The 25650-nt window shown below is 53.6% G+C and overlaps 7 protein-coding genes across 7 annotated transcripts; 4 read left to right on the top strand and 3 right to left on the bottom strand.

The window, feature by feature from the left end:
- The first annotated feature begins 48 nt into the window (after window positions 1-48).
- Window positions 49-3589, top strand: CAOG_07817 (hypothetical protein). The gene is made up of 9 exons (XM_004342841.2): window positions 49-317; window positions 894-1017; window positions 1125-1365; window positions 1565-1873; window positions 1981-2154; window positions 2274-2524; window positions 2632-2864; window positions 2967-3243; window positions 3363-3589. Exons 1-9 carry the CDS (start codon window positions 89-91, stop codon window positions 3508-3510), a joined length of 1986 nt encoding a protein of 661 aa, XP_004342890.1. The 5' UTR covers window positions 49-88; the 3' UTR covers window positions 3511-3589.
- A 220-nt stretch (window positions 3590-3809) lies between these two features.
- On the bottom strand, window positions 3810-6230 carry CAOG_07816 (H/ACA ribonucleoprotein complex subunit 4; the record flags this gene model as incomplete). The annotated part of the gene is made up of 3 exons (XM_004342840.2): window positions 6210-6230; window positions 4076-5448; window positions 3810-3989 (listed from the first exon to the last, which is right to left on the bottom strand). Exons 1-3 carry the CDS (start codon window positions 6211-6213, stop codon window positions 3810-3812), a joined length of 1557 nt encoding a protein of 518 aa, XP_004342889.2. The 5' UTR covers window positions 6214-6230.
- An 858-nt stretch (window positions 6231-7088) lies between these two features.
- CAOG_07815 (hypothetical protein) lies at window positions 7089-12734 on the top strand. The gene is made up of 4 exons (XM_004342839.2): window positions 7089-7214; window positions 7340-7523; window positions 8149-8322; window positions 8415-12734. Exons 1-4 carry the CDS (start codon window positions 7159-7161, stop codon window positions 12453-12455), a joined length of 4455 nt encoding a protein of 1484 aa, XP_004342888.1. The 5' UTR covers window positions 7089-7158; the 3' UTR covers window positions 12456-12734.
- Window positions 12735-12744: 10 nt separating this feature from the next.
- On the bottom strand, window positions 12745-14131 carry CAOG_07814 (hypothetical protein). Its single transcript, XM_004342838.2, has one exon. It carries the CDS (start codon window positions 14084-14086, stop codon window positions 12869-12871), a length of 1218 nt encoding a protein of 405 aa, XP_004342887.1. The 5' UTR covers window positions 14087-14131; the 3' UTR covers window positions 12745-12868.
- Window positions 14132-15135: 1004 nt separating this feature from the next.
- On the top strand, window positions 15136-18396 carry CAOG_09128 (hypothetical protein; the record flags this gene model as incomplete). Its single annotated transcript, XM_011272536.1, has 14 exons — window positions 15136-15212; window positions 15293-15376; window positions 15465-15548; window positions 15628-15711; window positions 15790-15873; window positions 15952-16035; window positions 16112-16195; window positions 16272-16355; window positions 16430-16513; window positions 16596-16679; window positions 16762-16845; window positions 16923-17006; window positions 17086-17160; window positions 17229-18396. 14 exons carry the CDS (start codon window positions 15136-15138, stop codon window positions 18343-18345), a joined length of 2193 nt encoding a protein of 730 aa, XP_011270838.1. The 3' UTR covers window positions 18346-18396.
- Window positions 18397-18439: 43 nt separating this feature from the next.
- On the top strand, window positions 18440-21681 carry CAOG_07811 (hypothetical protein). Its single transcript, XM_004342835.2, has 4 exons — window positions 18440-18752; window positions 19091-19721; window positions 19840-20068; window positions 20204-21681. Exons 1-4 carry the CDS (start codon window positions 18590-18592, stop codon window positions 21494-21496), a joined length of 2316 nt encoding a protein of 771 aa, XP_004342884.2. The 5' UTR covers window positions 18440-18589; the 3' UTR covers window positions 21497-21681.
- A 23-nt stretch (window positions 21682-21704) lies between these two features.
- On the bottom strand, window positions 21705-25137 carry CAOG_07810 (hypothetical protein). Its single transcript, XM_004342834.2, has 4 exons — window positions 24902-25137; window positions 24694-24777; window positions 24498-24581; window positions 21705-24412 (listed from the first exon to the last, which is right to left on the bottom strand). Exons 1-4 carry the CDS (start codon window positions 25003-25005, stop codon window positions 21886-21888), a joined length of 2799 nt encoding a protein of 932 aa, XP_004342883.1. The 5' UTR covers window positions 25006-25137; the 3' UTR covers window positions 21705-21885.
- Window positions 25138-25650: the final 513 nt, after the last annotated feature.

Here is a 25650-nt window from a genome sequence, read left to right as displayed (position 1 = left end):
GTCTGAGTTTCGACCCCTCAATGCAAAAAAAGCTCACTCTATATTTCTTTTTTCTTTTTTTCTTTTTCTTTTTTTATTCCAGCCAACAATGACTCTGAGTGATGGTCGTCGTCGTGGTCATCAGCAGCAGCAGCAGCAGGGCAGTGGCGGTGCATTGCGTTTGGCGCTCGTTGTTGTCGCTGTGGCAATGCTCCAGGTCCAGGTCGCCCGCGCCGACGACACGCTCAACAAGCTCAGCGACAAGGTCTACCAGAGCATCCCGCTGCTCGACTTTTGCGCCATGCTGCTCGACAGCGACGGCGAGGTCGGATGCGCAAGTACGAACGAAGCAGTGGCTCGTCCAGTTCCCATACTACCACTCACTCACTCACTACCACTCATACACTATCACTCACCATCATACTAACTCGTATGAACTCACTTTACTCACTCTCGTCACTCGGACCCAAAAAAAAAAACTTGTAGCTTGTTCGCGTTCTTGAAGGCAAATTTGGAGTTAGATCAAAAAAATCAGTAACATTGGTCGCTTCTGGTGATTCTTTAGTTTATACTGTTTCTTCACTATTCGGTGGTCGTTTTCCTACTTTTTTCCCTTTGTTTTGTGTTTTCTTGACCTTTTTTGTTTCTCTGCTTCTTCTGCTTCTTCTTCGATTCGTGTGGCCTTGACGTTGCACGTCGAGTTGCAGAGACACGCCATGCATGGCTCAGCGGGAAGGCGCGGAATGGGAGAAACGCGAGCGAGAAATGCGCGGACAGTATGAGAATTGTAGCATCTAAAACCAAAGTTCATACCCTCTTCTCCACTAACTCCCCCCTTTCCTGTACCATTTTGTTCACTGCGCGTCTTTGCCTCTCGCCTTCTCACCGCTTCCGTTGTTGCAAATGCTTCACAGGCAGCTTGTCGGGAAACGTCGGTGTCTTGTACAGCATTCAGTCCGACGCCGATTTGAGCTTCTTCATCCACTCTGCGGAACGATCACCCTACTCGGTTGTCACAACTCCCGCGTACTTTAACCTGTAAGTCACTCACTCACTCACAAAAAGAATTGCATGGATACGATCGAGTCAAAAAGCATCACTGTGGCAAGCCGCATGTCGCTCAACGACGCCTTGCACACCCTCAGATCCATCATTGAACAGCTCGAAGCGACCGGCAAAATGAATGGTCTGATCATTCTGTCAGACGCAACGCGCCCGACGCAGTCCTCGCATGCTCCCAAGTGCCCCAACTGCAAGCATGGACTCTATGCCAACACGGACGCTGCGAATTACGCCTGGAATCCCGAGGGCAGCGGGCTGACCCATCGTCGATTCCAGTACCCGATCTACTGGCTTGGCTCGACGAGCGCCGAGACGATTCGCAATGTAGGTCGCATTGAGCAATGGCGTTTATTTACGGAGTTGGTTTTCCAATGCACAGCATTGGTTTGGTATTTTTGCATCCCCTTTTTGTTGTGGATGATTGTTTTTTGGGTCTGGTTGGCCTGCTCTCACCTCAACGCCTCTCGTTGGGACGCGCTCTTCCTTGTGTATCTCTCGTTCTTTTTCATGCCCACTACAACAGCGAGCCCTGAGCAATGCACCCAAGAGCGGCGTCGAGCCGGATTATCCGCTCTGGGCTGTCGAAATGAACTCGTTCATGTACGCTGGCGGCGATTCCAACATCTGCCTCCGTCGTGGCAGCACATGGTGCGAGCCACTTGGAAGCCAGAGCATCTGGGGCTCTACTCGTCCCATCCGCAGCGGCGACACATACGTTCTGGCCACCGCGGCAATCGACGCCTTGTCTCTCTTCCACAAACAATCCTTTGGCGCTGAAGCGGATGCTGCAGCTGTTGTCGCTTTGTTAGCTGCTGCTGATGCATTGGCCAAGGTGAGTTTCACACGCATGCGAAGAGGATGGCTTATTCTGGCCCAGCTCGTGTTGACTCCTCTCTAACTTGTGTGCCCTGCTTTGTCTCGCTCTCTTCCTGGACTTAGGAACCCACGACAATCACTCTCCCCCACAACATCATGTTCATGCTGCTGAATGGCGAAAAGTTCGATTACACTGGCTCAAGCGCCATCGCCAACCAAATCGCTACTGGCAACTTCCCTTCCGCCAGCAAAGCTTTCGGCTTTGACGACATTAAGGCGGTGTTGGACGTCGAACAGGTTTGTGACTGTACTTTCCTAGGTTCCGTTGTTGATCGCCATGCACTCTTAAAACCAACGCTTGCTTTTTTTTTCTTCTTCTTCTTTTTTTTTTTTTCCTTTTCTTTTCTTTTTCGCAGATCGGCCTGCTCGACTCGGCTACCGGCCCCATTTACTTGCACATTGACAGCAACTCGACAGACCCTGTTGCTGTGGCCAACGTTGCAAGCATTGTCAACGCCCAAGTCACCGCGACAGCTGGCTTTGCTGCCAACATTATCAACAACACCGCCACTGGTCTTCCGCCAGCCTCGCTGCAAGCCTTTTTGAAGGAGTCGCGTGGCATTCCTGGTGTGGTTGTGACTGATCACGGTCTGACCTTCAACAACAAGTGAGTAGTGGAGGTGTTGATTGTTTGTTTTTGGTGAAATTTCGTTTGCGCGAGTCTCACCCCCTGCCGATTCTTGAAACCAACGCGCGTTAAATAATTGCGCCCAGGCTGTATGGCACGCCATTTGACGACGCGACCTTGGTGAACGCCTCCGATGCCGCAACGGTGAACAACATTTGCAATGTCGCACTTGCCATTGCCAATTCTCTCTATGCGCTGGCTTCCGACAACTCTGGCAGCGTGCCCGCCATGACCGTGAACTGCACATTCGTTCAGTCACTCCTCACGTGTCTGACTGTGAATGAAAAGTGTGCCTTGTTCCAGCAGACTGGCAATAACTGTGAGTCGTTGCGTTGTCTCGGGTTACGCTGGCCTCTCGCCTATGATGTCGTTACTTACTTCATTGCTGCCTTTTTTTTGTTCAATGTCTCTTCCCTGGTAGTGCCATCCAATCTGCCCTCTCGTTACGTGAGCGTCTTCCGCACAAACACCATTTTCGCCTTCATCTATGCTCTTCGCGACGTGTTGGCCGTCGCTGTCGCATCCGACAGCCAGCCCTCCTTGTCGCAAAAAGCTTGCAATAATGCCAAGTTGACGTACATTGCTCCGGGCCTCTGCCTGAACACGACTGTCGCGTTTATTGATGCGCTTTCGCCTGGCTTTGATTTTGACAACTTTGCCATCAAGAACCAGCGATGGAATTTGTGGGCAGAGTCCGTGTAAGTGGCATTGGTGCATGATGACTGAATCGTCCTGGCAAGATTTCGCACCTCACGTTCGATGGATTGTTTGTTCGTTTTTGTTTGTTTGCATGTTTGTTCGTTTTGGTTGCTTCCAGGTGGGGATCCGACCCGAGCATGAACCTCTTCCTGCGTGCGAGCTACTCAAGTGAGGTTGTGATTATTGTTGTCGGCTTTATCATCTTGGGCATCAGTATTGCCGTGGTTTGGCCGGTGCGACAACTCATTCATAAAAAGTATGAGTGAAGCGTCAGTCTGCTTCTAGAAGCGTTTTGAAATACACTTAGTTCAAACTGATACGAAATACAGCTCAATGTGAAGGCGCGCTGTCAAGAGAACAATGTTTGCAATTGTATTTGCTTTGGTCTTTCTTTTTTTTTTTTTTTCTTTTTTTTCTTTTAATTTGTTTCGGTTTTTCGTTTTCATTTATTCTTCTTGACAAAAATTAGCAAACAAACAAGCTACGACAACGACATGATATTTGGGGGAAATTACGAATTGAAGAGAGATTGAAAAAGACAAAAAAGAGATCCACCCTTTTTGTTTTAGTTCTTGTCCTTCTTCTCCTTCTTTTCCTTCTTTTCCTTCTTATCCTTCTTGTCCTTCTTGTCCTCTTCCTTGTCCTTCTTATCCTTCTTGTCCTTCTTTTCCTTCTTGTCCTTCTTGTCCTCGGCGACCTTCTTGGCAGGTTGTTGGTCGTCTTCGCTATCGCTCTCATGCTTGCGCTGTTGTGTGAAGGAAAACAGAAGGGAAACGAGTCAGCACACTCGAGCAACAGAACAGAAACCACCACTCCAGTACATTCACATACCTTCTTGGGCTCAGACTCTCGGATTTCTTGAACAAGCGGCTTGGGAGTCTTGGCGGCAGCCGGTGCGTCGGTGGTGGCGGCGGCGGCAGCGGGGGCAACGGCAGCATCCCCTCGGTAGTCGACGTACTTCTTGGTCCAGTCGGAAGGAGTCTTCTCGTTGGTGCGGCCATACTTGTCAAGACGGCCGTCCTTGATGAGCTTCTTCTTCTCGACGGCGTTGGGACCAAGGCCCCAGCGGCGCGGGTAGGTGCCACGCTCCATGATAACGCGCTTAATCTTGGCAACAACGCCGTGGTCGCATGTTGACATGACGGCGGTGGTCATTTGGGCAATGGCGAGGGCAATAGCCTCACCCTTGGTGGTCATGAGAACAACCTCCTCGCCGACCTCAATGCCAGACTCGAATCGGAGGAGACCGGGCAGCATGAACTTGGCGCCAAAGCAGATGGCGTTGACGGCCGAGTCCTTGACCACGAGGCGCTTGTGCTTGACGAGCAGCAACTCGAGGGGCTTGACGACGCGACGCAGGTAGGACTCGTCGCGGTTGTTGTCGAGCTGCCACTGGGCGTCGAGAATGTCGTGCATGGTGACGAGGTGGTCGTTCTCGGTGAGGACACCAGAGCGAACGCGACGCAGCTCTTGCATGTGGCCGCCAACGCCGAGCAGAAGACCGAGGTGGACGCAGAGGGTACGAATGTACGTGCCAGCTTCGCACGAAACCCAGAAGACACCGAGGTGGCGGGAAGGGTCGTACTCGATCAGCTTGCTCTCGTAGATGGTGCGGATGCGGAGCTGACGCTTGACGGCCGAGATGAGCGGCGGGCGCTGGAAGAGGGCGCCAGTCAGCGTCTCGATGCTGCGAGCAAGCTTTTGCTCGTTCTCGATGGCGCCGTGCAGGCGAACAATGCCGAGGTACTCCTTACCGGCGCTTTGCTGGGATTTGACGAGGCGGGTGGCGCGATCAATGCACACAATGAGGCAGCCAGTGACCTTGGGGTCGAGCGTGCCACTGTGGCCCGTCTTTTCGACGCGGAGGATGCGGCGAATCCAGGCGACAACCTCGTGCGACGACGGGTTGGCGGGCTTGTCGAGGTTGAGGATGCCGTAACGCACATACTCGTCGATCGGGCGCTTGAGCGGCGAGCAGCCAGACGGGATTGGAGTGTAGTGACCAGTGCGCACGTTGAGCTGGTCATAGTTCTTGAGCAGCAGGGGCCACTTGCTCGTGTCGAGCGACGGCGCCACCTTGGACGGCTGCAGGTGGTAATCGGGGATGTGCGCGACGGCCGCAGCAGAGCCCGACGTGTCCACCGAGCCAGCAGTCGGCGCTGCAATCTTGGTCGCCGACGACTTCTTTGCGTGCTTCTTGTCAGCTGGTGTTCAGAATGGGAACAAACAAACAAACAGAAAAAGACATTGACAAAAAGTAAGTTAGCATGTGGCGATGAAGGTGAGGAGAAAGAGTTGAAAGTCAATGGAAAAAGCATTGAAACAAGAAAAAGAAAGAAAAAAAGAGAAAAGAAAAAAAAGCAACGTGGGTGATGGATTTTGGCTGAAACTGCATTGCGGGATGAGAAAACGATCGACAGCCCCCGCTTGGTGCAACGGTGCCGCCTGACCTCTTTGTCAGCTTGTTTCGGTTGCTGTAGAGCGTCGCGTGTCGAGAGAAGCGAAGGAACGAAGGCACTGCTGTCGTGTGGGGCTGCGGCCGACCTTTTTGGCTGAAACTGCATTGCGCGAACAAAAAAAAACGGATTCAACTTCTGGCTATATCGCTCTGGCGACAGACACGGTGCGTTGGTGAGAAGGGTGGTGATGAAAATTCGAGTTATTTTCTGAACGGCCATGGGGATGTGCTGGATCGGCTGATGAGTGCTCTGCTCTCTGAACTCTGCTTTGGAAAATCAAAAAAAAAAAAAAAAAAAAAAAAAAAAAGCGGGATCCCTCGTTTCTCGCGGCTTTTTTTTATCGCTGTTGGCGGCTTTCGTTGGGCGGTTTGGCGATGGGCGGATGGACCGTGTTGTGTGGCGATGCATGGCTGGTGCGTTGCTGATGGGGTGGATGCGCGGAGGTGGCGCTATTGAGGCGCTAGAAGTGGAATAATAGAAAATCACACAAAAAAAAATCGACATACACATGGTCAAAGAAAAAAGAGAGAGCGATCAATGAAAGAGAAGGAGAAGGGGTTTTGGTGAGAAGAGTACTATTGCGTTGGAGGATGCGAGATCAAGCAAAGCTCAAGTATTGAATAGGCAAATATGAAAAAAAGGCGATTGCAATGGGGGCGAAAACAAGGAAATCAGAGAGCTGGAGGATTTCGAGGTGTTGAGCGAGGTTGAGAACTTTTGGAAACAGGGTCGGTCTGGCGACAAGGAAAACGCTCGGATGAAAGACAATGTCGGGATCTGGCGGTGAACGATGGAGAGAGACGGAGGAAACGTAATAGGAAGGAACAAAAAGATCAACGAAATCGATAATGCGTTTTTTTGTTAAATCGGACAAAGAAGAAAGACACGTCACGAGAGCCGGATAAATAGAGCATGCGTGGAAGTACTCTCACCAAAAACAATCAGACATGCTGTCCAGTACTACTTGTGCGTGGGTGGTACAGTAAGGAGTGGATTGACCGACCAGCGTTGGAACTGGATAGTTGACGTCCAGCGCTCGAAAGAAGCTGCCTGCCGTCTTGCATGTACACGCACTGCAAGGCGCTCATCCGCGAGCACCAGAACCACTGCATATTGACTACCGACGATTTGCGTAGGAAAAAAACGTCGAGCGGGCCATTTTGTTCAGAAAACCTGAGAAACCGGCGTTCATCTTTGTTCTGGCTTCTTTGACCCCCCCCTCTCTGCGCAGCAAATATGCATGGGTCTCTCTGTGTAGCTCTTTTCCTTCTCTCTCGTTTCTGCGTTGGTGTGCTTCTGTCCTGCCATTCTCGCCTTTTGTTCAAAACCAAGACAAACCAAAAGCAGTCTTGATTTTTTTTTAATTTTTTTTTTTTTTTGGCTGAGATTTGCATTGGATTTTTTTTTATTGGATTTTTTGGAATTTTTTTTTTTTTTTTTTTTTCGGGAAAGCAAATGCCAGCCGATACAAGCACCCCGACTGGTCGTCGGGTCCGGCCGCATCCCTTGCAGTACGTTGTTCCAAGGCTGCTGTTGCTTCTTGCGTGCTTATTTTTCTTGGCTCACTGACCTCGAACGAATGAAAAACCCATCACAAAAAACAATTGCAATTTTGGCGCCAACTCTCAATTTTCAGCGAGAAGACTTACTTTGAGAAGGCAACGGACTTTCTCAGCGACTACATCCCGGCGGGTGGTCCTGCTGCCTGGACGGCGTCGCTGACTGCGGCAGTCACGGGCACCACGCCAGCATCCGGCGGCAGCGCGTCTGCCCAGGGCGCAGCGGCAGGCGCTTCCGCCGCTGCCAATGGGCGCGAACAGGTCAGTTTTCGCTGTTGCTCGGCTCCTGTGGACTGACTCCTTGGGAGTTGCTCCCCGCTGGCGTACTGGACCTCTCTCGTGTCTGCTCGCTTGGAAGCAAGCGGATTGAACGGGCAAAAGGGGCAAAAAACACAACGAGCCGGAAAATTTGATGACCGAAAATATGACCTGGCATTTTGAGCGCTATTGCCCCCCAACACTGTGGTGCAGTGAAGCGTCTCCTGCCACTACGTTGCATTTCATGTGATACGCACTGGGTGGGACGGGGGGCGGTGCGGGGGGAACACGGCAGTTTGGAACATCACCCAACACTTTGTGTTGTTTTTGTATCCTTTCCAACTTGAGTTCTGAGCGCAATTCCAACGTCACAAAAAGGGGTCGTCGCAAATGACAAGGAAGTCAAGTCCCTTGGAAAGTTCCCTGTGCTCGCTGCCTCACTTCTGTTTTCTCTCGCTTGGTTGGGGTTGGTTGGGGAGAACCGAGAGGGTGAATGTTGTCAAGGGTGATGTCAAGTTGGTCATTGATTTTTTTTTTTTTTTTTTTAAGATGGGTTGAAATTTCGCAACAAATGTTCGTATCACTTACCTCTGTCGCTCTGTTTGTCTGCTTGAATTTGTGCGACTAGGTTCGATGGGTCAAGATTCAAATGGGCGACTCGGGTGTTGTGGACGATATGTCCATGGTTGGCGACCGCATTTTCATTGTCGTAGGACTTGCCAACGGCATCCATGTCTGGGACGCTTCCAACAGCCACGACGGCATTGTGGAAGTTGTGTCGCGTCGAGACTGCTTTGTCAAGGTACAGCAGTGCAGAGATTTGCTCGAGTCATCTTTGCAGAGTGTGTGTAACTCACCATCCATGCACCCTCACCCTGCACAAAAACACCTCAGACTGCAAGCATCCTACTCAATCCGTCACAGCGCATCGGCACAGACAAGTTTGCGCACGTACGACCGCTCATGGCCATGGCTATCGATGCTGCGAATGAGCCGGCAATGGCTGGAACCACACAGCAGCTTCTTTCGAATGGTGGCGTTGATTTGCTTTCGACAGAAAACACGGCGCGCTCCTCGGCACCCAACAACAACGCGGTTGGATCCGCGCGCTCTGCATCGACGGCACCTCTCGGTAGTCTGGGCGAGTTTCTGCTCTTCTTTTCGTTGGAAAGCCATGGCGTGGTCGAGCGACACCGTTGCCGTTCTGCCATCCAATCCATCCAGTCCAATCGTCGTGTCATTGCCGTCGCCTTGATTGACCTGGTGTGCATTTTCCACGCTCACGACCTCAAGCCCTTTTTCATCATCCCGCAAGTCTTTCCGTCGCAGGGCCCAAACTTTAATCCCATCGCGCTGAGTCCGCGCTGGATTGCGTATGCCACAAACCGACTCTCGTCGCAGCCCATCAAGCCGAACGGCACCCCCACGCTTTCTCATATGGCCACCGACGTTGCCAAGGACATGATGGCCTCCCTGCTTTCGCTCGGTGAATGGAGCAAAGACACGGTGACTGGCTACGTGACGGAAATGCTTCAGCAAAAGAACGCTTCTGCTTCCTCTGCAACCAAGAGTGGCAAATCCGACCGTCTCAACCACCTGTCTCAAAGCCAGCGCGATCAGCTGAGCTTCACGTACCAGCAGGCGCTGGTGCAGCGTGCACGGCTCGCTGACGCCAATCCCGCTTGCATTGGAGCCGTGGCTGTTCGCGATGTCGTGACCCGGCACACGGTGGTCAACTTCCAGGCCATGCGACATGAGATTGGAGCCCTGGCCTTCGACCCCTCTGGCACGCTGCTGGGCTCTGCCTCGCACCAAGGCCACAGCTTTAACGTGTACAAAATTTTCCCAGCCTACCGCGCCCCGAGTGCTGCCGACACGGTGTCATCGAATGCGGGTGCGGCCGTCGACGAGCCTCCGCGCCAGTTTGTCGTGCGCCAAATCTACAAGCTGAGCCGCGGACTCACGGCGGCAACCATCCAGGACGTCTCGTTCAGCTCAGACTCGCGCTGGGTGGCGCTCACGTCGGGCAAGGGCACCACCCACGTCTTTGCCATCAACCCTTTTGGCGGGCAGGTCAATGTGTGGACGCACGCTCGTGCCAACGGGCACGGGCCGGCTGACGGCGCCCAGGCTTTTGTCTCAACGCTTGGCTCGGGCACTGCCCAGTCCATGGTGGACGACTTGCTCAAGCAACAGGTGGCGGAAGTCAACGCGCGGGCGAGTGCTGTCGCGCCTGCAAACACCGCTTCCGCCAACAACCCTTCTTTGGGCTCCTCGGTTGTGGCAGCCGCCACCGCCGTGATGGCAAGCCTGTCGTCGTCGACGCCCGCCGGCGCTGCGGCGGCGACATCTCCAAGCTCGAGCTCGACTGGCACCTCAACGCCGGTGGCTTCGGACGGCAGTGCCCAAACGTCGCTGTTTGCCCGCTCGCTCAACACGCAAGCCACTGCTGCCCAAATTGCGCAAATGCAGCAGCCGCACTTTGAATCCGCCTACGCCATGTACACGAACATTCTGAGCGGAATTTACCGTCAACACTTGCAACGGGGTATTCTCGAAGGCTACGTGCCCCCGAATCTCGACCCAGAGCTGGTCAGCCGAGCGGACACTGGTGGCTTCCCCTTCCCTCCGCACATGGACAACGTGCTGCTCTTTGCCATGCCCAACCTCTCACTTGATCCATTGGCGCGGCTGTGGAATCCTGCTGCTGCCGCCTCGGATCCCGCGGCCGTGACTGACGCTGCGGCTCATGTGTCGACCAGCAACAAGCACGGCAAGCCAAGCTCGACCCGAACAGGGATGACGGCGCGGCACCAATTGCAGCAGAATCTTGGCGTGACCACTTCCGACCGCTCGACCACGATGACTGGAGGAGCGGCTCCGGCATCATTCGCCGCCGTGTCGACCATGTTCATGCCAGCGTCCTCTTCTTCCAGTGGCGTGGTTTCCCTCGCTGTTGTCACCCATGCCGGTGCCATGAAGACGTATCACCTGGCGCCGTATGCCAAGGAGCCTGCGAATGGTCTGATTGGCGCGTCTGCGTCCGCCATTTCCACTCTGGCGTCGGGTCTGATTGGCGCGCCGATGGGCAGCGGTCGCCCAGCCCACTCGGGTGGAGACTCACCCGGTTCGGTGACATCCTTTGCCGACGACGCATCCATGCTTGCGCTTGATCTGGTTCCCGCCCAGGAGTGGGACTTGCTCCGGCATAGCGATTGGCCGGTGGTTGCTTGTCCCATCCGGCAGCTGGCCGCTCCAGTCAGCCGCAAGCCCATTCCTCCACCGCTCATGACTCCGACGACGCCGATCGCAACACCCAAGTGCGACGAGGCCGTTTCGCCAGGACCCCTTTCGCCCCGGGAACAAGACGACGCCAAGTGGATGTCCAACCTTGAAATTGGCTCGTACTCGATGAACGAGCGGCCTCTGTGGAAGGGACCGCAGTTTTCCTTCAAGGTGTACAGCGTGGCGCCGCATGCAGTGTTGCAGCCGTCCGCGGTGGACTTTGGGAGCACCACTGAATACATTAATCCGCTGCACGAGTCGACGCCCGTGTCGCTGACCATGGAGGACGAGCTGCTCGCGCGCAGCGTCACCATTCCGAACGAGGCGCCAATCCCCTTCGAGCCGTACATTGAGATGGCATCGAGTGAGTACCTGTTTATCGAGAGCGATAGTACAGGAAGTCGGACTGCAGTCAATGGCGGCAATACTCGGGCTCCACGAGCTGTGACGACAGAGAGATCGCTCGAAGAAAGCCTCACTGCCGCCATGGTCGACGCCGACGCAGACGCGCGCTCTGATTTCATTGCCGTCTCTGGTACAGTTGTCCCGGACGATGAAGGCGCAGCTGCCCCAGGCGCTGTGTCCAACACCGTTGCTGGTGCTGCTGCTACTGCCGCTGGCTCGAGTTGGTCGAGTTGGGCGTCCAACATCGCGAATCAAGCTTCTGGCAAGCTGGCTGGCCTGACCACTGGCTTTTCCGCATCAAAGCAAACGCCCGACGGCAGCAGCTCTGCGTCTGTCCAACAACAACTACAACAGCAGCAGCGAAAGGACTCGACCCCGGTTTCAGCTCAGCCAGTCGCCGCTCCTCGTAAGCGAACGTCACAGTCGTTTTACCCGGATCAGCTCTTGAGCGAACCCGAAACGGCGTCTGAATTTGACCAACAGGACGAAGAAGACGGCGAAGACCTTGGCGATTTGCAAACTGCTGCCTCACGACAACAACACGCTCCCCATCCCATGATGGAGGGTTCCATGTATCCGATCGATCCAAAGCAAGACATGGCTCAAGCTCCATTGGTGCCTGACAATCTCACGCTGTTTGAAGCTGCTGCCAGCCACCATTCCGGCATTCTTGGCAATGCGAATGACGGTGACGACGATGACGACGACGACAACGCTGTCGCTGCTGGTGACCGGTCTCCATCGCCGCCTTCTCTGATTGAAGAGGCCAAAGAAGAGTCTGCCATCGCGCCAAGCGGCGCGGCCGACCCTGATGAATGGGTGTCGGACATTGCCACCACGGCCGACGACGACGTTGTCGAAGCTGGACAAAGTGACTCGGAGGCGTCATCGTCACCGCCCGATCTTGTCGGCGTCACTGGCAACTTTAGCGGTGACCTGGCTGAGCCCGCGGGCTGGTCGAAAGGCGAATCCGAGCACAGCTCGCCCGCAGACCCGATGGCATTGTCGCAAGATTCCGCGCCCTCTCCCCCTCAAGATGTCGAGTCACCTGAGCATGATGACCAAGACGAGGGTGACGAAACGCCAGAACAAGCAAACAATGCTGTTTCCAGCGGCAGCAGCAACAGCGCTGGCGGCGGTGGCGGCGGCGGCTCCTCCTCTGCAAAACATCGTGGCCACTCTTCGCGCAAATCCAACAAGAAACGCTGTGCGCGTCGTGGAGCGTCAAACACCACCAAAGCCTAAAAAAACTTCAAGTTGAAAAAAAGCCAACCTACATCAAGGTTTAAACTCAACCTACCTTCGAAAGATTAAAAAAAAAAAACGTTTGTCGTTTGTGTTGTCAATGTGCGCTTGAGCTCACTTTTTTTTTTTTGTTGTTGTTGTTGTTGTTGTTGTCGTTGTCGGGAATGTCGGTGTGGTTATGTGTAACTCACTGTATGCTTAGCAGAAATAATCACCGTGTACGTTGCATTCGACTCGAATACTTTTTGAAAATAAACGAACGAATCAAATCATTTCAACAATGCAAAAAGAGTCTGTAAATGTTTATGGCAGATGAAAAGGGGTGGGCCAGGACAACAGCTTGTGCATGCAAAGCAATAGCGACGACACGAGCAACACAAAGATTGCAGCCAAAAAAAAAACAAATGCCGCAACTATTCGCCCAGTCGAACAACGTTAATCCAAATCTCCTTTTCCTTCTGTCGAGGTCCGGAGCGGGTGGGCGGAGTTGCCGGGCGCTCTTGTTCCTCTTCCTCAACCATATCTTCAATGAACAAGGAGACGTGCTCGCGGGTTGTCGGATGCACCAGCACATTGCGATCGACATTCAGCAACATCTCGGAATCCGGCACGGAATGCGCAAAGCGGCTCGAGTGCAGGATGTCGATCGCTGGGTCGCCTTCAGAACGGAGACCACGACCGCTGTCTTGTTCATAAAAGTCTTCGCTATCCATGTCATCCATGTCAGCGCTTCCCTTTGTAACGCCGACCGCTTGCTGGATGTCCGAGAGCTGCTCCTCGACCTCCTGCACTTGTCGCTTGAGATCTGCCTCAAACTCGTCGTTCTCGGCATCCTCGCCATCGAGCTCGCTTCTGTTGTAGGGCTCGGTGCTGGCCTCGAACTCTTCTTCTTGGTCTGCTGCTTCCTGCATCATATCGAACGGATCGGCCATCTGGGACGATGCGAGGGGGTGCTCCTGCATGGCACTCAGGGTGGCGGGCATCGAAACGCGGGCGACATGCGCTTGACGCTGAGCACCAATAGAATCGGCAATGACGGCTTGCAACTCCTTGGTCGACTGGATGCCCTTGAGCAGTTGGTGGGACGCATGTGCGGCCGGCTTGAGCGACTTGTGCAAGGCTCGCGGCGGGCGGCCCGCGGTCAGCTCTGGGTGCAGCTGCATCGATGTTTGTACAATCTGCTCCAGGTTTGCAGCTCGAGTGCTGCGCTTGGAGCCCTGGTGGCGGGCGATCGTACTTGCAAAGACGCCAACGACGCTCGCGGCAGGCACTTGGAACCGCGCCAGGCCGAGCGCGGACGTTGGCTTGGTCTTTGTCTGGCCCTGTTCCGCCTGCGTCGATGTGGAGGATGATGATGATGATGAAGGGGATGAAGGGGATGATGGAGAGGCGGGCGGCGTGGTGGTCTTGCCGCGGGATGAGGCCTTGCGAGGCTGCGCCTTGGTCTGCTTCTTGTTGCCTGCTGCTGCTGCTGCTGCTGCTGCTGCTGCTGCGACTGAGGCGACCGGCACTGTGGATGACGATCGGGTTGCTGCAAGTGTGGTGGCTGCTGCAGTGAAGGTGGTGGTGATGGTGGCAATGTGCCGTCCGCTGGTAAGGCAAACTCGAGCTCTTGCTGCTGCGAGAAGCATGGTTTGGAAAAAAAAAAAAAGAAAAAAAAAAGTGGGAGAAAACGATTGAGAGACTGAGAAAAAAACGGTTGAGATATTGATGGATTGATAGATTGATAGATTGATAGATTGATGGATTGATGGATTGATAGATTGATGGAAAGAAACGGAGATGGATGGTACGGATTTACTGTATAAGGGGCTGTTTTTTTAAAAAGGTAGAATCGCCATGTCTTTCACTCCCATCGCGTCGCTGAGCTCTGCAATTGGTTTCCCCTGCCCTGCAACCCCCGCCCGAGAGAGTAGACCATGTGTCCATGCCACTCGGTGCATCAGACCACACGCCGCTGTCTCGCCGGCGCCTGTACGGCCGCGAGAAGGTGTGACGGTCAACGCAACCTCGTCGCAGCAGATCAGTGTCAGCGGGCTGCCACACCACATCAAATAATTCTTTAGATCGGAGATCGGGACAATGGCTGGTAGGGGCAGGAGGAGCCGGAAGCTGAGAGAGTGCATAAAACAGTTCAGCACTCGGTTTGGACATGCAAGAGTTTTTTTTTTTTTTTTTTTTTTTGTAACCAAGTGTGCTGGGGCTAATCGCCCTCTACTGCGGCCCGATTATTGTTGGACAAGATGAACCCGCAACAGAATGTAGCAGTGGCACAGATTGAGGGCTGGGAAAAGCTTGGCTGAGAAATCACACCGCGCACAAACCGCTCCTTTTCTCGCTCCGCCCCGCCGCCCAACGCACTTCCGCTGCGCCCCCGACCCTCGAGCACACTGATGGCATGGTGTAAACCACACAATCAGAGCACCAGCGACGGAAAGCGACGTAGGACACGGTGGTGGATATGAACGACATATTTTGGGGGGTTCACTCTACCTTTTTAAAAAAACAGCCTCATAAATCTGAGATGAATTGGTGAAAATGCATGTTCTGAATCGGCGCTTCTGCTCTGTCGTACGTTGCCACCACAGTATTTGGAAAGAGTAGAGAAGACAAAAACAAGTCGCACTGGGATGGTCGATGAGGGGACAGTCCTTGTCGTTTAGCTGTGTTTGATTTCAAAATGCTGGCTTATCAGAATATGAATCAGAGACAGCGTCAGTTCTATGATCAAGTCAAGAATGCGAGTGGACAGCTCAAGTAAGAGAGAAGCCCGAGTTGATTGGAACACAGGTGTTGACAGCGCGAGTGTGTGTGCTGACGAGAGTGGAGGGGAACAGTCTGGAAAGGAGGCAGATTGGCGATGAAGAAGCGAAGGCGATTGCTGAGGCACTCAAAGTGAACAAGACGCTGACTTATCTCGAGTAAGGCATCTCATTTTCAGTGAAGCATCTGAATGGGCGATCTTAACAGAAAACATAAAGAGTGCTCACTGATGGAGGGGCCCGACAGTCTGCACAACAATCAGATTGGCGATGTTGGAGCGCTCGCTTTCGCTGAGGCACTCAAAGTGAACAAGGCGCTGGCTGAGATCCGGTAAGTCAACTCACTCTTGCTGGTGCATGTGAGTGGGTTATTCAGAAGAGTGCTCACTGATGGGGGGGGGGAGAAACAGTCTGTGGGCGAATCAGATTGGCGAAGTTGGAGCGCAGGCGATTGCCAAGGCACTCAAAGCGAACACAACGCTTGGCACGCTCTAGTAAGGCATCGTACTCTTGCTGGTGCATGCGAGTGAGTGATTCAGTAGAGTGCTCACCGATGGAGGGGATGTGGACAGTCTGGGTGAGAATCAGCTTGGCGATGCTGGAGCGCAGGCGATTGCTGAAGCACTTCAAGTAAACACGACGCTGCCCAAGCTCTAGTAAGGCATCTCACTCTTGCTGGTGCATGCGAGTGAGTGATTCAGTAGAGTGCTCACTAATGGAGGGGATGTGGACAGTCTGCGTGAGAATCAGATTGGCGATGTTGGAGCGCAAGCGATCGCTGAGGCACTCAAAGTGAACAAGACGCTGACTACGCTCTCGTAAGGCATCTCACTTTGACTGATACATGAGAGTGGGTGAATCAGAAGAGTGCTCACTGATGGAGGGGATAAATAGTCTGTACCAGAATCAGATTGGCGATGTTGGAGCGCAAGCGATTGCTGAGGCACTCAAAGTGAACAAGACACTGACCGAGCTCAGGTAAGACATCTCTTTTTGACTGTTGCATGAAAGTTGGTGATTCAGAAGAGTGCTCACCGATGGAGGGGATGGACAGTCTGTGGCAGAATCAGATTGGCGATGTTGGAGCGCAAGCGATCGCTGAGGCACTCAAAGTGAACACGACGCTGAAGCAGCTCTAGTAAGGCATCACTTTGACTGATGGATGAGAGTGGGTGATTCAGAAGAGTGCTCACCGATGGTGGGGATGGACAGTCTGTGGCAGAATCAGATTGGCGATGTTGGAGCGAACGCGATTGCTGAAGCACTCAAAGTGAACAAGACGCTGACAAGGCTTGAGTAAATATCGATCGCTTCACGATGCTCTGACAGCCGTTAGACTCATGCTCCAATCTGACGATGTAATTGACAACAACAACAGTTTGTACAAGAATCAGATTGGCGATGTTGGAGCGCAAGCGATTGCTGAGTCGCTCAAAGCGAACACAACGCTTGGCACGCTCTCGTAAGGCATGACTGGTGCATGTGAGTGGGTGCTTTCAAGAAGAGGGCATTTAGATTGGCTCACTGATGGACGGAACGGTCAGTCTGGGTGACAATCAGATTGGCGATGCTGGAGCGCAAGCAATTGCCGAGGCGCTCAACGTGAACACGACGCTGACCGAGCTCTAGTAAGGCATCTCACTCTTGTTGGTGCATGTGGGTGGGGAATCAGAAGAGTGCTCACTGATGGAGGAAATGTGGACAGTCTGGGTGAGAATCAGATTGGCGATGTTGGAGCGCAGGCGATTGCTGAAGCACTCAAAGTGAACAAGACACTGACAACGCTTCTGTAAATATTGATCGCTACAAGATGCTCTGACAGCCGTTAAACTCATGCTCCAATCTGAGGATGTAATTGACAACAACAGTTTGCACAGTAATTTCCTGACCAATGCTGGAACCACTGCACTCAGGCAAACTGGCAGTACCATTTGTCAATTCGAGTAAGACTTTGCAATCTCATCGAGTTCTTGCATGAAGCAACCGCTCACTTGTCTTGGTGAAAATGTAGGTCCGCGTTTGCTCGTCTCGACCAGCAACGAACCCCATCGCCTGCCGACTTGGCTCAGATTGCAGCTCGTGCAGCAGCAAATGCTCAGTCTCCACCTTCTGCGACCCCTGCATCCGAGATTCAGCAGTTGCGCTCCGAGCTTGCTGCCAAAGATCAGGAGCTACAACAACTTCGCTCCGAGCTCACTGCCAAGAATGCTCGGATCGACGTACTTGAGCGCAACCAAGCTGCCAGTGAATCTTTATCAAATTTTGACGGACCCATCCCACAAGTGCCTCTCGCCACTCTCATCTCCGCCACGAACAATTTTGCCGCTGATTCTCTGCTCGGCGAAGGAGCATTTGGTCGCGTGTATGGCGCCAGTTTGCCTGGACCTCGTGTTGCCATCAAAAAGCTATCCGCCGAATCGATCCAGCACTATGCAGCGTTTCAGTCAGAGTTGAAATCTCTATCTAAATTCCGTCACCCCAACATCATTGTCATGCTGTCCTATGCAGAAGAAGGCGACGAGCGATGCCTGGTCTACGAGTTCATGCCGAATGGTTCTGTTCGCGACCGTCTCGCCCGCAAAAACAACACCCCTCCACTGACATGGTCTCAGCGCCACCGCATCGGGGCTGATGTTGCCCGCGGCATGCACTACGTCCAGACAGCCTTCCCCGATCATGCACTGTTCCACCTCGACCTCAAGACGGACAATGTGCTTTTGGACGCACACTTCAATGCCAAAGTCTCTGATTTTGGTCTCGTCCGTGCTGCCCAACACCTCGATGACAAGAGCTATCTTCGTACGCAGACCGTTCAAGGAACCATTGCTTACATGTGTCCGGAGTTCTTAGAGGAAGGTCGCATGACCATCAAGACGGATGTCTACGCCTTTGGCATGATTCTGCTGGAACTGCTGACTGCAGCCAAACCCGGCGCTCGGCTGAAAAAGGATGCGCGAAATGCTGTGAAAAACCAGAACGCAATTGGCATGCTAGACTCGGCGCTCACACCCACCGAAGCAGAGCGAGAGAGCGTCGGCAATCTTGTTGCGCTTGCTCTCGAATGTCTTGACGAAGAAGCGAACGACCGCCCCTCCTTTGGCAGCATTCTCGTTCAATTGGATCCGTGATGACAAGCAACGGTTGTATTGTTGTTACAATATCAGAGTTCATCGTGTCAATTCTTCGCTACAAATGAGGGTTCAGTTATCTTTTGTTGTTTGTTTTCCGTTTCGCTTTTGACACTTTGCCACATTTTTCCATTCCACTTTCCACCCTCTCTCTTTTTCTCTCTTTTCCTTCTCTCGCTCTCTCGGTTTCTTTCTCTTTCTCTTTCTCTTTCACACTACTGCTCAACCTCAGCACCCAAGCACAATGGCGACATCCCGCGCGAGCGCTCGCTTTGGGGGCGCTCAAATTCAAAATCGCCTTGCTGTTTCAAACCGTCTTGCCGGAAGCAATCTCACCACTCGCCTCGGCGCACCAGCTGCAACCTCTGGCCTCACACGCCCCGTGTCTGCATCAACCTCCCAAGCAGGTCAGTCGATTGCTTTCTCAAAGACAGTTTAGAATGGCGCAAACAAAAAAAACCAGACCAGAAACCAACAGCCCAAAAATTTGCTGAATTTGGCTGAAGCCGTTTCTTCATTTTTTTTTTTTGATTATTTTGAATTGTTTTTCGTTTCAAGTTTTGTGTTTCAAGCATTTTTTTTTTTTTTTCCTTTTGCTTTCCTTTCCTTTCCTTTTTTTCCTTGTCGCGTTGCATTTTTATATTCAGAGTCGAGTTGTTATTCGTAAGCATGATCTGAGCGTTCAGGAACCCAAATACTCACATCGTGTTGTTTTTCCTCTGATATTTTCGACCATCTGCTGTAGGTCCGTCTGCCAAACCAACTGCAGTCATTGCACACGCTGCTGCCGCTGAAGCTGCGTATGGCCACGAGTTGGACCTTGACGAGGAGGATGCAACTATTACTGCCTCTGCCGGACACGCTCCAATTCCATCGAATGCCAGTTTTGACACTGAAGAATCTGCCACATACGAAGACGAGGATGAAGACGTTACCATTCGCGGCGGTGCCGTCATGAAAGCGCCATCCCTCACGTCGGTCGCAACACTTGTGCCAGAGACTTCAGTGGCCGTGGTAGACCAGGAGCAATCCAGCCGCGACGAACTCGACCACGTTCTGCGGGGCATGATCGAAGGCTCTACCGATGTTGTCATGCGACCAAACATTTTCGACGGTCCCATGGGCATGTTGTCTGGCTTTACGACTCCCGTCACTGGCTCTCCAGTTCAGGCAAGGCGCGCATCTCGTGCAGGCACCTCGAGCGCCTCGTCGTCGCGCCGCAACTCGTTTGCAGTCTACCAAGGCCGCGACAGCAGTCGCCTGTCCATCTCCTCCATGCACCTGCCCGAAGGCGAGCGCAAAGACATCCTTGGCCTACTCCCTCCGGAGCTCGCTCTTGTGATTCTGAGCCAACTTGACGTCCAAGATTTGTGCAGGTAAAAGGAACAATGTTGAATGCTCGTTTGGGACCAGGAAATCGAGTCGAATGATCACAACTCGACGTCTAACATGTAATCCTTTGGGTTTTGCGTTTTCTGCTTGGCCAATCTTTAGAGCGAGCGCCGTTTCCCGCACGTGGCGTAATCTGTGTGCCACTCCCCGCTTGTGGCAGCCATTTTGCCATGCCCTGCTCGGTGGCGGCATGAACTCGATCGCGGCAAGCACGACAGACTTGCGCAGCATGTACTGCCACATGCAACAAATCAATCACCAAGCACAGAAGACGCACTTGCGTCAAACTGAAATTGAGTCGAACATGCAGCGGCTCGGCGTGGCTGCTTCGGTACGCAAAAAAAGAGCGGCTTGTTGTTGCTATTGTTCAATTGGGCGGGGGGAATTGGTACGTGTATTGTTTTTGCTGGTCGCTCATGTCGGAATAATTGCTTGTTGTCTGCTTGCTTTGTTGCGGGCTCTACAGCCAAGCTCAAACTCGGCACTGAGAACGCCATCCGTTCCGTCGGCTGTGCGTGCGCGTCAAGCTCTGCTTCCCTCGAACGACAACAGCGGGGCAAGCGAGCCGGGCAATATCTTGCAGCAAATGATGCCTCAGTCTGCGACAACCGCGCGCAATCGAATGCTTCGTCGACCCAACCAAGAGAACACCATGATCACGCCCATGCGATCCAATACGTTGGAGGCACCCAACAGCGTGACTTCGACTCAGCGCATGGCGTCGCGCCTTTCGATGGGAATGACTCCTGGCTCGTCGTTTACCACTCCTTCGCGAGGCATCGATGCCGACGACTCGGAGCAGGTTCTCTCCGTCACTCGCCCGCGCATGGGTCAAGTACCTGCACAGCGCTTGTTCCAGAATCAGCCATCGAATGTCTCGGTTCCCATCCCTGGATTTGGTGGCGCTCTGCACACACCTGGCCGTATTGGCTTGTCTGCGCAGATGCCGAGCTCTGCTCATCGCGCCGGCCGCTTGCACCAAGAACAAAGTCAGGATGACTTTTTGCATCATGCACGCATGCAACCTACCGCGCAGTCGGCGACCATCACCATGGAGTCGAACGACAATGTCTCCGCGGCATCCGATCGTATCTGGGCTCGCATCCGACAGGACAAGCAGCAACAAGAAGCCGCCAAGACCCTTCCCGAGATCACTGGCTCACTCTCGCGTCCTGCATTCACCTCGTACCAGCCTCGCACAGCCCATTCCACAAACATTTACATGGACGCGGGTGTCTCCTCCAACGCTCCTCGATCTGGTCCCGCCGCTGGTGTTGGCTCTGCTGCGCTCAACCAAGCACTGCATAGCCTGCAAAACAATCTGGCCAACACTGCGCCTGTTGGTGGCGCGACCCTACCTGTGGATAAGCCCGTTATCTTGACCTCGGATGCGGACGAGCCTCGCTCACGTAAATGCCCCGTGTGTCCTGATATGCTGACCCGCGATCCGACCACGCAGGGCGTAGGCTGCTGCGCTCAATGCAACAAGCGATGGTGCTGGAGCTGCTTGCGCGACATGGTCGCTCACACGGCATGCACTTCCACCAGCTATCAGTCTCCCAGCAAGCGACTTGCAGCGCGATCCGCGGCGAGAGTGAACAACCAGTCGATTGCTCGCCAACTCCACAACCACGCTGCTGGCGAGAATGCGACGGTCAGTGCCTTGCCCAGCCCAGCCGTCTCGCGACCTGTACGAACTGTTGCGCGCCCAGAGCTTATTGGCACTAGCGATAGCAAAGCCCGACTTCGCCGCATTTAATTCAGTTATCGTCGTTTTGTTGCAAACTCTGTACAATGCCTTTTGCTTCACCTCACCACCCCCTCCCTCCTCCTCCACCCCGCCCCCCCCCACCGCCTTCTCGGCCACTCTTTCATTTTGACGAATAGTTTGTTGCCTGTTGACCCTTTGATCCCTAGTTGATGTAGACGAAATACAAAATGTGGACTTTTTTTTTGCTCCTTCTGTTTTGATCATTCTGGTTTATTTTGTGTGTTTTGACCTAATAGTGGACTTGTTTTTTGTGTTGTCGATGTGCTTAAAACGTGTTATTTCCAAAGCCATGTGTCATCCAGGACAATCGGGCAATAGCGAATCACTTTTGACAAGTAGAAAATTACAACTGTACATGTCTGCTGTACACGGCATGCTCACACTCGCGTATCAGAACGGGTTTGCTCCTTGTAGTGAAATGGGAGCGAGCTCTCAGCGTTTGGTGTTGTGGCTGCCGTGAATGTGTGTTGGAAGTCGCCAATTATGTAAGACTGAACCAGGCAGCGACAGACTGGGCAAGCCTCATGCCGATCCAGCAGTTCCTGAGCGCATGCTTCGCAGGTGGCCGCGTGTCGGCAGGGGCGCAACTGAGCGTTTGTTGGCGCGTCGCAGCAGACGACACACTCGCGACGCCGCAGCTCCTCGAGAGACTGTGTTGGGCAAGTTGTTGCCGAAATGAGATCAGCGCCATTCGCGTGACCAGACTCCACCACTTGGCTGAAAAAGTGGACGAGCGACTTGAAGGGCGGTCGATCGAGGCGCGACTCGTCGACGCAGTCCATCGCGACGCGAGCCGTAGCAAGCGCCACACTGCTCTGATTCGCCGACAATTGGCCCAGCTTTGGGTCGAGCATGGCTTCGAGAGACCGATGGAGCTTCCACTGGCGTCGAGCATCCACGCGAAGGTTGGCATCGGCCACTCGCCCCGTGAGCAGCTCGAGCAGAATGACACCGTAGCTAAACACGTCTGTGCGTCGCGACACTCGACCATACGTGAGATACTCGGGACAAATGTAGGCCAGCGTCCCTTGGAGCTTTGGCACTTGCGAGAAACTATCTGGGCCATCAAGCGCAAGTGGCACTGCTCGAGTCAAGCCAAAGTCCGCAATCTTGGGTGCGAACGCTCCGTCCAGCAAAATGTTGGCAGACTTCAAGTCCAGGTGGAACATTGGAAGGCGAGGAATGGCGGACTGCAGATACTCCATGCCCTGTGCCACGCCGAGCGCAATGTTGACGCGCGTCGACACGGTGAGTGGGTCGGTGCCAGATGCACACATCAGGCGTTCGGAAAGGCTGCCGTTGCACAGACGTTCGAGCACGATAAACAAGTAGTCGTCGTCCTTTGCCAAACCAATGATTTGAACAATGTTTGGATGGCGAAAGTAGGACAGTGCCACCAGCTCCGCCTCAAACTGTGCGATACTGGCTTGCGTCACGCGCTTGACGGCCACATCCGTGCCAAGCAGCTTGGCCTTGAACACGGTTCCCCACCGGCCTTTGCCAATGATGTTGCTTGCAGCAAAGGACCCGGTGGCTTCGGCGATTTGGTGGGCCGCAAACGTGACCATCGAGGACTCTGCCCGGCGAACTCGCGTAGAGTTGTCGTGCGTTGCAAACGACAGATTGATGGGCCGGTGCCGCCCAACCTTGCTGCCTTGTTGCGACGATGCCTTGCTGGCCGGGGCAGTCAACGGTGATGATTGCTGGTGACCATTGGGGGTGCCAGTCGATGACATGGCAGCAGTAGACGGAACATGGGCTGCAACACTTGCAGCGTGCCGAGCAAGCTCCATCTGCTGCGCAGCCAGCTTCATGTTGTTAAGCTCGGTGGTCAACGCCGCGATCTGCGCCTGGGCAGATGCTCGTTCCAGAGCATGTCGGTCAGTCTCTGCAAGCAGTCGCTGGTGAGTTTCCGCAAGCTCGCGTCGGAGATCATCGATTGTCGAGTTGGCAGTGCTAAGCAAACTGCGTAACTGCAAGCGCTCCGTCACCTCATCTTGCTTCTGGCTCGCTTCTGTCAAAAGCCGAGGCAGTAGAGCCTGCAGCGCGTTGATGTTGGAAGCCAGGCTCGACGCAATCGACGGTGACACCAGCGAAGGCAGAATCGATTGCGAGTGGCCACCACCCATCGATTCGGTCGCGCCCGACAGCAAGGCCGTGCTGCTGGATGACGCTCCGAGGGAATTTAGCCAAGCAGTCACGTGCCCAGAATCAGCAGGACGCGATGGGAGCGTTGCCGACCCCGTGGACGAAGTTTCGGATTCGCAAGGCGCCGAGGGCTCGGGAGACACAGCAGAAGGGGCGGCAGCAGAGCTCCAGTTCGTCGTGTCGAATAATGGAGTCGACTGCTGCTTGCTCATCACGGTGGTCGAGTTTCGGTGTCGGTGTGCAGCTGAGGCGGATGCAGCGCGCCGCTTTCGGAACATGCCAGCGGGTTCTTCGTCGTCCTCCCGATTGGTACTGAGAACTGCGTCGAGGGACCGTGCAGTGCCCTTCGGTGAGCAGACAAGCGAGCCTTCGGCCGAGTCCGTGCGGGACAATGGTGGTGTGACTTGCAGGGGATGGGGGCCAGAGGCGAGTGTGCCGGCAATCATGTTGCGATTTCGCACCAAAAGCCCTTCGAGGACGTTCTGGATGTACAGCGACTGGGAACCACCGAGAACCAGATTGAGCAGCGTAGTATTGTGCGTGGCAATCGAGTTCAAGATGACGGTGAAGCCGGCATCCGTGAAACGGGCAAGGGGGAGCACGAGCGAAACCAGCGACTTGTTCAGTGCCAAAGCTTGTGCAATGGCGGGTGAACATGTGTCGTTGATGGTCGTATCGGACCCAGACGCTGAGGTGCTGAGGATGTCGGAGGCGCTTGCCGCTCTGCGATGTTTGCTTGTTCGAGGGGTATGAATGCTGTCAAAAGTAGGCGAAAGTACAAACGCGGATTGTGTGAATACGCGTGTCAGACATGCATGAAACACGACGAACAAGGACTTACTCGACGTAGGCCAGCACGCGGTTGTGCACAAGCATGGAAGCAAGAGCTGCCACAGTCTTGTTGTCGATCGCGTTGCACGAAATGCTAAAAAAAAAAAAATTGGAGACCATCGATGAAAGTGGGTTTAGAAAGACAAGTGAGATTCTGCTGTCGCTCAAGATTTGAACAGAGTACATTGAAACAAACCGCGGCATACTCGAGTCGTGTAAGAGAGCGGTTTGAAGCAAGCGACTCGAGCAGGCGAGCAATGACATCGGGGGAGATTGCCGTATCGGTGATTCTGTTCGAGTCAATCAACGCAATGATGAGTGCACTGTCGCCTGGTGCCCTACAAAACCATAAAATGCATAGCGCCGGCACAGAGAAAAGGAAGGAAAGAATTCGATGACACCTGCAGCTCTTACAGAAGCGTCTTGATGGAGCAGGTCGGCGAGAGCAACGCCGCTCGCACTTGCTCAACCTCAGCGGCCGTCGTTGGCTGAGCGAGTGTCACGGTTGCGTTTGACATGAGATTTTTCTGGGGCAAAACGTTTGCTTGTTTGCTATGTTTTCTTTCTTGCAATGCAGCAGCAGAACGCGAGGAAAAAAAGAACAACCAAAACAACAAAAAATGAAAACTGAACAACCAAACGCTCCAAATTCAGCAACTTTCTTGACGAGGAATTTCTTACCGCAAAACCAAACCGACAACAACACGAGGCGGGAAAAAAACCACAAATGCATGCACCAAAGTGTTTGATTCTGTGTTAGTTGCCAATATTGGTGGGTGACATCATAGTTCACAGGACTCTGTTGTGAGAGGCAGCAATTTAGCAGAGTGTTGGTTGATCGTCTCCCACAATTTGGCAGAGTGTTGGTTCAGCGGCTCGCTCTCACCAAAAAATAAGACCAGCAAGCAGCAAGCAGTGTTGATAGCTTTATACAATCATGTGTGTCAGTACCGGCACCGGCAGTTTTAGGGGCGCGCAGGAGTTGCTCGAATAGGCATGTTGTTGAATGCTTTGCGGGTTTTTGTGATTTTGCCGCTTGGACCCAATTCAAACACTGATGCCGCTCCGATGGAATGGATGGTTTCAAAAATCAGCTCTCTGTAGGTGAAGTCAGCAACAAGAAATCACACGACCTTGGAACCTGATGATCTTTCTGTATGGAA

The sequence above is a fragment of the Capsaspora owczarzaki genome (assembly GCF_000151315.2).
Source record: "Capsaspora owczarzaki ATCC 30864 unplaced genomic scaffold supercont2.16, whole genome shotgun sequence".
Taxonomy (NCBI): Eukaryota; class Filasterea; order Ministeriida; family Capsasporidae; genus Capsaspora; species Capsaspora owczarzaki.
Note: the sequence above shows the minus strand (reverse complement) of the source record. Positions and strands in the feature narration are given on the sequence as shown.

Coding starts and splice junctions, on each gene's coding strand:
- CAOG_07814 (XM_004342838.2), bottom strand. CDS start 14,086: ATGCTTCTCGCAGCAGCAAGAGCTCGAGTTTGCCTTACCAGCGGACGG.
- CAOG_07815 (XM_004342839.2), top strand. CDS start 7,159: ATGCCAGCCGATACAAGCACCCCGACTGGTCGTCGGGTCCGGCCGCAT. Junction 7,215..7,339: donor GTCCGGCCGCATCCCTTGCA/GTACGTTGTTCC, acceptor CTCAATTTTCAG/CGAGAAGACTTACTTTGAGA. Junction 8,323..8,414: donor GTCGAGACTGCTTTGTCAAG/GTACAGCAGTGC, acceptor AAAACACCTCAG/ACTGCAAGCATCCTACTCAA.
- CAOG_07817 (XM_004342841.2), top strand. CDS start 89: ATGACTCTGAGTGATGGTCGTCGTCGTGGTCATCAGCAGCAGCAGCAG. Junction 2,525..2,631: donor GGTCTGACCTTCAACAACAA/GTGAGTAGTGGA, acceptor AATTGCGCCCAG/GCTGTATGGCACGCCATTTG. Junction 2,865..2,966: donor CCAGCAGACTGGCAATAACT/GTGAGTCGTTGC, acceptor CTTCCCTGGTAG/TGCCATCCAATCTGCCCTCT.
- CAOG_07811 (XM_004342835.2), top strand. CDS start 18,590: ATGGCGACATCCCGCGCGAGCGCTCGCTTTGGGGGCGCTCAAATTCAA. Junction 19,722..19,839: donor GACGTCCAAGATTTGTGCAG/GTAAAAGGAACA, acceptor GCCAATCTTTAG/AGCGAGCGCCGTTTCCCGCA. Junction 20,069..20,203: donor GGCTCGGCGTGGCTGCTTCG/GTACGCAAAAAA, acceptor CGGGCTCTACAG/CCAAGCTCAAACTCGGCACT.
- CAOG_07810 (XM_004342834.2), bottom strand. CDS start 25,005: ATGTCAAACGCAACCGTGACACTCGCTCAGCCAACGACGGCCGCTGAG. Junction 24,778..24,901: donor TGCTCCATCAAGACGCTTCT/GTAAGAGCTGCA, acceptor TGACTCGAACAG/AATCACCGATACGGCAATCT. Junction 24,582..24,693: donor CGCTCTCTTACACGACTCGA/GTATGCCGCGGT, acceptor TTTTTTTTTTAG/CATTTCGTGCAACGCGATCG.